Source organism: Aethalodelphis obliquidens, unplaced genomic scaffold (assembly GCF_003676395.1).
Source record: "Aethalodelphis obliquidens isolate GAN/ISIS:26980383/991018 unplaced genomic scaffold, ASM367639v1 scaffold2, whole genome shotgun sequence".
Taxonomy (NCBI): Eukaryota; Metazoa; Chordata; class Mammalia; order Artiodactyla; family Delphinidae; genus Aethalodelphis; species Aethalodelphis obliquidens.
Window position 1 is genome coordinate 72,226,404 of NW_020837946.1, and position 10,007 is coordinate 72,236,410.

A 10,007-nucleotide genomic window follows, 5' to 3' on the forward strand; every position below is an offset into this window, starting at 1 on the left:
GGGGGGAGTCTGGCAGCCTCTGCCGTCTAAAGAGGGCTGTTTCCAGGGCACGTGAGGCGGAGGCAGCTGGGCAGTCTGTGGGAACTGGCTCAAGCGTCATTTCAGAGAGCCTGCATGTCAGGAAGGCTCCCCATTGGCAGCCTTCGGGAATCTTCCTGCTTATACTTGTACTTCCATTTCACTTTGGAGCCTAACCTTGGGTCGCAGTCCACTCAGCAAGGGAAAGCACTTTTCCCTTGGGACTCTTTCTGTGCACTCACAAATATAAGCACACACGTTTTCGTCTAGGGTTTGTGTCATATACGCAGGATATACTGAGCTGAGTCAACACCTCTGGGTTTGACTTGCCATATGGGTTGTTTCCCATGTAAGATGCAGGGTGGAAACCCCAGACTTGGGAAGGCCTCAGACTTTGGGCCTCCCGGGGCTGATGCCCTTGTCGTCTCCAAGGATGGAGAAAAGCTCAGAAGTGATGCAGTTTGGCATTAAGACCCCCGCCTGCCATGCAGGTTGGGGCCTCCCCACCCTGTCTCTAAGCCAGGAATTATTCTGTCTCATGGAATCACTTAGCAAAATAATTTAGAATTTGTTTTGGTCTCTTACGTTGGTGCCAACCAATAACTGCCCGACCACTGTTCTTAGGTAGTTATGGAGTTCTTAAAGTGATGCCCAAAGGAGTCTGTCAATTTAGTTAGGGCCAGGCTGCCAGATGTAATTTCTCTTCGTTGAAAAGTGGTGTTAAATATACAGCAGTCTGGAAAAAAAACATGATAAAACGGTAATGGGCATTAGATTCGACACAGAACCCAAGAAATGAAAACACTAAGATAGGTAAAGAGGAGGAAAGTTCACAGCTTCATTCTTTGGTATAGTCCATCTCACAGAGTGTATTAACTGTACAGAACTAGGAAAAGTCCAAAATAGTTCGATATATTTAAGCCGTTTCCTACATGATGCAATGAGATTCGCATTTATCAATCTGCTTTTCCGTGTCATACACAGAAAAAAAAAAAAAAGAACAGGGAACAAATTTCCAAGGATGAAATTTCCACATTTATTTTTCTTTCATGTGCATAGAAAATGGCAGTGAAGTGTCCTATGAAAGAGGCAAGGGAATGGGCATGGCGCTGCTATACCAGACTGGACTTTGTGCTTCAAAGGTACACTATTCATTTTGAAAACAAAGGATGTTGTAGTTTGTTTTTAACTGCTAACGATTCCTTGGGTTTCCCGTTTGTTTTTTAAGCTGTCAGTTTCTTCAAATCTCTTTTCAAATGACACACTGCGTTACAAATGATGGCACTCAACCAATGTGGCATTTCCATATTTACACCAACAAAAGAAATTTACAAGACACAATAGCATACAATCTTGACATTTAGTAATAGCAATAAAACATGAAGGGCATCCATTTTATTATTTTTTTTCTGTACAAACTATCAGAACATAACTTATTCACATTAAAAAAATCATCTTTAATTTGATTTGACCTACACATCCCCCATCTCATTTCACCCATTTCACAAACCTCTCATCACATCGCCCACACCTTCACCAGACTATAGAATCTACAGGTAATTAGATCTAATGCCTAAGTAGAGCTTAGAAAGTCCTCCCTCCCAAAGGTTGCCTCACTTCCCTGATAATTCCTCAAAAAAGAAAAAAAAATTCTCTTCACTCATTCCTTCCATGTCACTTTCACATTTCATCAGCAAATCAGCAAGACGGACTTCTCATCTCAATCCAAACAAGGTTAGAAAGAAAGAGTTCCTCTCCCAAGCATTGATGCTACACCCACGAGTCTGGGGACCCTGGGTACTGTTCTGATCTGTAAGAAGGTCGTTTAGTGGAATAAAAGTCTACATAATTTGTGGTCGATTTCAGTCCATACTGTGTTGAATAATCAGTAGAAGCTGGAAAGTGAACTCGGTCATCAAAATAAGGATCTTCATAGCTATGAGGAGACTGCAAATACAATCTGTATGCATCAAAGTTCTTTCTGTTGGAGTCATCTTGACTATAATACAGCTGTTGATGCTGTTGACAAAATGAAAAAGCAAATAAATCAAGGCAATTTTTGGAAGTACATGTTTAGGGAAAATTAACGTGGGCTTCCTGCTTCATATTTTTAAAGCAATTTTCAGTGTTTGTGAATTTATGGTTGAAAGTTGTTTCTGGTGCATACTGTATGTTCACTAGTGGACCGTAGGGATTTTACACTATGTTTACAGGCAGGCCGGCAGTTTGCTCAAGTCCTTTCCTATGGCCTCTAGAAGTCAGCGCCTTGGGAGAACCCAAGACACCTCCCTCCTTACTAGAGGCCGAGTTCCGTGCTCTGCTGTGGAGGAGCCTGTGACCTGGGCGTGCCCAATGAAAGGATAGACTTGATTTTTGCTTTGACACAGGGAAACCATTAGCACATTAGTTAAAGGTTGGATTTTTGGGCTTTGGATTGTTGTGTAATTGCACAACCATCTTTTAAAACATTTACCTCAGAGATGAAGATTGAGTCCATCCCTCAGTTTTAAAAGAAACATGTAAAGATGTTTATAAAAAAGAAAAAGAAATATGTAGTTTGGTGAACAGTCACACTTTGGAAACCCTGCTGGCTGTGCTTTTAAAGGAATAAGGCAGTCTCTGGGCAGGAGAGTAGCAAAATTAGAAGAGATACGTGAGCACATACAATTCTAAAGGAAAAGACTTCCCCAAGCTGGGGCTAATAATAACTCCATCTGTAAGGAAGCAAGGTGAAACACAGGTGGGCTTCATCCACCCCTGCCCTCATTTTCTTTTGTGTTGTCTTATCTCTGACCTCACATTAATTTCTTCAAACATGTTTGGAGAAAAACTGTAATGATTCTAATGTCTGTCTTTCCCCCGATCATGCCCAAATCCCCCTCTTAGTAAGATGTAACATATTTATCACATAGGTATCAACACCACGTTCTGGAACTAAACGCATTCTAATATTATAAGGATTTCAGAGCCAAACTTGCTTTTTAATTAGAGTTACGATTCTGAGGCTATTTCTCCTGGCTAAAGAAGATTATGAGTAACTTGAGAGGTTCTTCTTCTTCCATCTACAGAGAAAAGATGATGTGAAGGGAGGTCTAAGAGCATCCTTTTCTGCAGAGCAGGATACAGGCTTGTTTGGGAAACCCCCAGTTGCTCATGTGTTAATGGAAGGTAAGAGGAGAGATCAGATGGCCCAGGTGGACATGGCATCAGGAAGGACCAAAATGAACTTCAAGGCCCCTCATGAACGCAGAGATTGAACGTTACAATCACTAGTCCCTATTGTGATGGAGAGTGGAATTCACCCCTGCAGGGCTGGGTCCACTCTGACCTCTGAGCCTAATAGAGATCTGGCTGTGGACTCAGGTGTTTTCAAACCACGGAGGCTTGGATGCGAGGGAGTCATGAAGATGGAGAAAGAGGTGTACGTACAAAAAAGAACAATGAGAAGAGAGAATGAAGTGTGCTTACCAACCTTTCCGCACCCACAGGATGGAAGAGATTTTAAAGATTAACAGGAAAAAAAAAAATAAGAGTGGGGAAAAGAAACTGTTGGGCCAAGAATAGGAGTTAAAGACTTCTCAGCTGGTTGCCATCAGTGGCATGGTGGTACCAATTCGGATATGCAAGGACATAAGGCTATTGTGGAAGTGATTTGCTTAAACCACGGATGAGCTTCCGAGGAGCAGAGATTCCCCGGGGAAAGCTCCTCGGCCCCTGCCGGGTGGGCCCAGCTCAGGTAAGTCAACCGGCGCGGACCCCTTACTGTGTTGATCCCTGCTAATCGGCCTTCTGTAAAAATGATATTGCAAATTCACCTGTAGCCGTCTATTTTGTTCTCTTGCTGGTGAGGAATAGGAACTGATGTAAATTGGTGAAGGTTTGCTGGAGCCTGTAAGAAAATATTTTACGAAATTAAAACTAGTGCTCATTACTCTGTCCCATTAGGTTGTGTGGACTCCCTGCTCTAGGGCTGGTGGCGTCCCCGACAGGCCCTGCCTTCCCCGGTGCCAGCACAGCCCCGGACCAGTCAGCAGCCTGGGTGCCCTGGATCAAGCCTGCTTGCTGCTTACCCAGGGTTCTTAGGGGCTAATGAATACGGCAAGGAGAGGCTGTGTGTTTCACCAAAAAGCAACGCCAATGCATAGCTCATCCAAAAAGGGTTCCTTCTCAACCTCGGGTTGAGCTCTCCTTCTCAACCTCTGGTTGAGCTCTTCCCACCTGTGAAGATTTCCCTGGCTGGCTCTGAAGAGCAGACTCGCTCCCTGTGCCAAGGAACACGGCTTTTCCAGGGGCCTGAGCTAGAGAACTGGGTCAGATGAGGGGGTAGGGAAACACAGTGGAACAAGCTCCATGCCCTCAGAACAGCGTTGATTCAAAATCCCAGGTCCTGGAAGGAGCAGGCACAGGTGTGTTCTAACAGGCCGGCCACCTGGGGGCACATCCTTGTGTCCACCATATTTAAGTATGTTTCAAAACAAAAAGAACCTGGTAATCAGATAGCTGTCTTCATGAGTCCACAGTAGACTCCCAATGATGTCATTGGGTACCCTTCAAGTACTGTTAAGGCTAGCAAAGATTTTTATTTTTTTTTTAATGAGGAAAATGAAACATATTTGAGGCAAATTAGTTTATTGAAGCAAGCAAAGAAGATACAGAAGGGCGTGCATGCTAAGGAGGCGATCTTTAAAATAAAGCAGGCTGCCGCAAACCTGAAGCAACAATGCACTTCAGTTGGTATGTGCATTTCCTCTGCAAAGAGCTTGGTGTTTGAAATGTAGCATCTGCAATTTTCTGAGCTATTAATTGCCACAGTAACAGTAGTTGATTAGTAAACAGTCCTGTGAAATCACAATCTTAAAGACAACAGCACAACTGAGACTGCTCCCCCAGCAGTTGTTAAATTGCCACCAGTTTTTATTTCTTTCTTTTTAAGAAACAGTTTTTTTTTTGTTGTTGTTGAGAAAGGAGGGTTTCCCCCCCACTTTTTGGTAGCTCACACTGCTTCATTTGAAACCTGTAGAGTACTAATTTGCAACATAGTTGAGAATGGAGACAATAGGAAACCTTGGTAACCCTTCAGGTTGGCCTTCTTTAAGTAAATTATATGCAGGGCTTTCTGAATAGGACATAAGAATATTAATACTGGGCAACATCATTTTTGTTATTCTTAAAAAATAATCACTCTGAGGAGAATCCCGTTATATATTTTGTTATTCATTCAAACTCTTCTCCACAAAAATGTAAATGGAATTAATCTCCATCCGCAGGTTTGAATTTATGAGTCAGTCCAGGAGATGTGGGCCTGCCAAGTGTCACAGAGCTCAGGGTTCTGGAACACACAGGGGAGGGGGGAGGGGGGCAGGACAAAGGGCCTGCGCTGCAGGGGAGTCGGAAACGCTTTCTCGTTTGGATACAGTGCTCATTTTATGTGCGGTCACCAGACCACTACCCTCACTTGTTTTTACTTAAAACAAGTGGAAAAGGCCCTGAAGCAGGAGATGCAGAGACTGGACCATGGTTTGCTGCTGGGGGACCATCTCATTGCAGGCAGAGGTTACCTCCCAGGCCACCGGCCAAGTGCCTGGGGACACGCGGCTTTTCGAGATACTCTATCACACACCCGACTGGCGTCTTACCAGGGTACAGGCCTCTATGTGTGGCATCCCCTTGGCTACCGTAATACTGCATAGGTGGCTGGGTCCTATCGTATTCAGAGCGAGGGTCTCTGATTCCTAACAGTGCTGGTGAGGAAGAGGTACTGCCGACTGAAGGGAGAGGCAAGAGGAGGAGGGAGAGAGAGAGAAGAAAGAGAAATCAGGCGGTCAGTGTCTCCAGAAAGTCCCCTCTGGAAAAACAAAGGTCAGTAATTAGAAGTGCACGTGGCTGGCACTAAAGTCAGCTCTTAGAGGTGCTGTGAGTCGTAGGGCAGCCAGCCCTGGGTCTCTGGAGGTGACCTGCAGGCCGGCCACTGTGAGGATCAGCACTGTCAACCCCCAAGCTTGCTAGAGAGCCACAGCACGTGGTTGCAGGGACCATGCGGCTCCCCCACTGACACGGTGGGTCTCAACCACCTGCTCGGGCCTTCGAAACCGAGTGATGGTAACTTCCCAGTCATGCAAGAGTTCCATTTGCTGCTTTATGATCTCAGTTCACTTACTCGTAACACACCCATCTATTATCCGTTATGTATAGCTCTTCAGTAAGTAGATGTTTTACGGCATGTTTTGATTTCTGATGATTTCAGAAATATCTGCATCTCTAAATGTGTCTGAATAAGAGTGCCCAGCCCATAAAATTTATAATTCTTTTTATGGTGATCAGCTGTCAGGGAAATTTATAAACTCCGTAAGCCCTGCTCATCAAGCTCATGGTGCTGAGAAGCCCAGGCCTCACCAAGGCCCAGCTTTTTTATCCCAGCTGGAGCCAAACATTTCATAATAACGTGTCTACCCATGGGTGTCCTGCTGGGTCATTTTTGCACAGAAGGAAAACATCTTCTTTTTCTCATTAAAAAACACATCTTGCTTGCAATGAAGTATCTTGTAATTAAGAGTGGTCACTTATTCACTGGATCCACTTCAAAGCGGCAGGCCCCAGGCCCTGCTACCAGTGGTTTTGTGTGCACGGATGCTTTCAGAGGAAGACTGACATCAAAATATTTTCCCTAGAAAGTCACTTCACTGACACACAGTGAGCATGCATGGGCAGTGTCTATGTGCTTCTCATCCTGCCTACTTTCTACAAGGTAGGAGGACAGAGGCCATCGCCACCCACCTCCCATAATTACATCAGCAAGATATGAGATGTGCCCGTAAGCAGATGCCGTGCTAGTGCTGAGGGGTGGATGATCAGTCCTCAGAATAAATGGAGAAACAAGTGTGAATCAGATCCTACCTTCAAATGGAATCCAGAGAGGGACCTAGGAACTTGGACGGGGCCTGTCAGCACTGTCCAGTGCGTATATTTAAGAGGTCCTCAAAACGAGTTCATTGCTTAGTGACTATGTCCTGATTTGTCTGAAATTATTCTTTTGCCTGTACACATGCCTTTCGTTAAACAGCAAACTCTCTTGCTTCTCCGGGCACCCCTCTTCCTGAGTCTCTAAAGAATCCTGAGCATTTTTATAAAGCAAGACAGCCTCAGGCTACACCTGGGAACCCAGCAAGATGTACCAAAAACCAAGCAGAGGTCTCTTTCAAGAAAACAACTCATAATTTAAAAACTAAGACATAAATATACACCATATGCAGTAGGCAGAGATAATTTTTAAAAATTCCTGGTACAAGCGGAGACGTCCAATTATGTGACAAGAACCACCAGTCATATATTAGTCTTTTTGGTCACATTTGTCCACATGAGAAATAAGACTGCCAGCAGGAGCACAGTTGAATACAACAGGTAATATTTATATGTCAGAATGGGAGATTTAAAGCCGAATAGAAAAAGATATTTATTACTTTTCCTGTTTCATTTAGTTAAGAATTAAATTTACAGGACTGAATCGACTTGGTAGTAATATTTTGTTCTTACATGCAAAAAAAACCCCCCCAAAAAACAACCCCCCCCCCGACAAAACCCAGTCTGAGCCTCAATACATTCTTTCTACCAAATTAAACACCACCAATAGGTAGGTAGTGTGGTTGTCAAGATTCCCAACTTACAAATCACAGGGAATTCCTGTAAAGCCACCTGCAGGGCCTGCTCCCATTAGCCATGGATGCTGGGGGTCTGGAAGGCAGCCAGGGGATGAAGCTTTAACTGCTGAGGAGTAAGGCGCAGGTGGAGATCACGGCTCTCCAGGCTATGGGTCTAAAGCCCGCGTCTAAGGGATTCTTTCTAAGAGTTTTCACCAAGAAAACGAAAAAAATCACTTTGAAGAGATTTCAGATTTAGGGCCTGCAGGCAGGCAAGGGCAGCCATTTTCAGGCACAACCTAGTGGTTCTCAAAGTGTGTTCGTCCACTCTCCTGTATCCGCATCACTGGGCCAGCTTATTAAGTGCAGGTTCCCAGGCCCCTTTGCAAACCTAGTGAAGCAGAATCTTAGGGGGAACAGATGCTATTGAGGACCCCGGGATACTTTTATGCGCCACAGTTGGTGTAAACTTACATAAACTTTTAAAGCAGAAGGAGGAGAGTGGGTCTGCTGTATACAATACCATGTAATTCCCAAAGGAGGCTTTCAGCCTGAAGAGCAAACTCTCCTTTCCTCAGTATTTGGAGGTGACAGGCTTAATCAGCGTACGTTCGATCTCTGAATGGGAAACAATGTTCTGTCACACAAATGCTCTCACCAAGAAGGGGAGTTTACCCACTGACCTGACTGAATGACAGGTGACATCTGTTGGTTGGTGGTAGACAACGAAGGATGTGATTTGAATCGGTCTCGCTCTAATGTTGACACAGGTGTAATAAAATGGTTCTGATTCCACCCATCCTGTGGAGTTAAAAGAGGAAAAGAAACCTCTCAAAGTGGATAATGACATTTCATTACAATAAATGATTACGAGCGTGTGCTCTCATGAATGCTAATTATGCCAGAGCTATTCTTGTAAGTTACCTTTTTATAGATGCTCCGGAGGTCCCGATATTGCCATAATGTATTCAAGACCTGGGCTGCTGCCTTCACCACTTTCAGAGATGATCTAGGGAGAGAGTGGGGATGTTAATGAACATGGGCGGCTCCACTTGAAGAGACTCTGGCAGCAAAGCAATGGCCAAGAGGCCATCACTCCAAGGACCAGGGGGCAAGGAGGCTGCTGCTAGAAACCACCACCAAGGAATCAGGTGTACCTGGGAGTCAGTCAAGTTCAGGGCTGGCCAGAGGTGGCAAGGACCAAAGAGAGGCTCACAGGCACTTGGCTCTGTGGTCAGAAGCTGTGGTCGGGATGAGCCCACGACTTCTGACCATGATCACACATCTCAAGTGTCTGAGGACCCTCCCAAGTTAACTTAAGTTACCCCCCACCCCCATTATTAGGCCTTCATATAAAACATGTTCACTGCCTTCTTGTCATTTGTGCCTCTTTGTAAACAGATGTGTCTGTGTGCTCTAGTGTTTGACTTGGAAAATAAGGTCAGGTATTACCTCCCCTCTCCCTGAGGCCTTCCCGACCAGTGTGTCTGAAATTGTGACAACCCCTCCTCGCCCTGGCAAGCCCAATCACTGTCCTCGATTTTATTATCTGCCTTTCACTCAGCACCATCCACAGGCGCTGCTCATTCCACTGGTACCTTGTCTGTTCCACCCATGGAATGTAAGCTACCTGCGGGCAGGTGTGAACTGCTCACTGCTGTAGCACGTGGCAGGTGGGCAAGAGATAGAAGCTTGGTGAGTGAATCAAAAGGAAAATAAGTGTACGTTCAGAAGACAGCTTGATTTGATCCAGGTTTTCTGAATCTCTTGTATTAGAAAAAAAAAAATTAGACTTTTTTTTTTCAATATACAAAGATTTTGGCACTGGTTCAGCATTTCTCCAGCCTGTTTTTAATGCCTTTCACGAATAAAGCCTATCTCACAAAATTTTGGGAGCACTAAATGTGATTTCGGTTACTCTTACAGGAGAGGGGAAGGGAACTGGAGGGGGAGTTAGTGGAACAGGGCCTTAGCTTTATCTGTAATGTTTCGTTTCCTTTGAAATAAAAATGAGTGTGTTTGCACTTATTACTAATGAGATAAAAAAAGATACCTAACAGAAAAGGACTGAAAGGAAATATGAATAATGTTGGTAGCTGTGGTTTCTGCGGGGTGAGAATATGATTTGCTACATTATTCTTCAAAAGTATACACAGGGGCTTCCCTGGTGGCGCAGTGGTTGAGAGTCCGCCTGCCGATGCAGGGGACACGGGTTCGTGCCCCGGTCCGGGAAGATCCCACATGCCACGGAGTGGCTGGGCCCATGAGCCATGGCCGCTGAGCCTGCGCGTCCGGAGCCTGTGCTCCACAACGGGAGAGGTCATAACAGTGAGAGGCCCGCGTACCGCAAAAAAA

General features: G+C 44.9%; 1 protein-coding gene across 14 annotated transcripts in view; it reads right to left on the bottom strand.

Annotated features, from left to right (window-relative positions):
- Nucleotides 1-1,030: 1,030 nt before the first annotated feature.
- The window catches only part of PKP4 (plakophilin 4), a 251,052-nt gene continuing 242,075 nt past the window's right edge, over nucleotides 1,031-10,007 (bottom strand). For 11 of the 14 annotated variants that reach the window (XM_027130817.1, XM_027130792.1, XM_027130785.1 and 8 more), the window contains 5 exons: nucleotides 8,577-8,661; nucleotides 8,336-8,453; nucleotides 5,655-5,783; nucleotides 3,834-3,907; nucleotides 1,031-2,037 (listed from right to left, as the gene is read on the bottom strand). In XM_027130817.1, the coding sequence (XP_026986618.1) occupies nucleotides 1,789-2,037; nucleotides 3,834-3,907; nucleotides 5,655-5,783; nucleotides 8,336-8,453; nucleotides 8,577-8,661 (655 nt within the window). In that variant the 3' untranslated portion in view covers nucleotides 1,031-1,788. The remainder of the gene's footprint in view (nucleotides 2,038-3,833; nucleotides 3,908-5,654; nucleotides 5,784-8,335; nucleotides 8,454-8,576; nucleotides 8,662-10,007) is intronic. The other 3 variants (XM_027130862.1, XM_027130853.1, XM_027130872.1) reach the window with 2 other exon arrangements.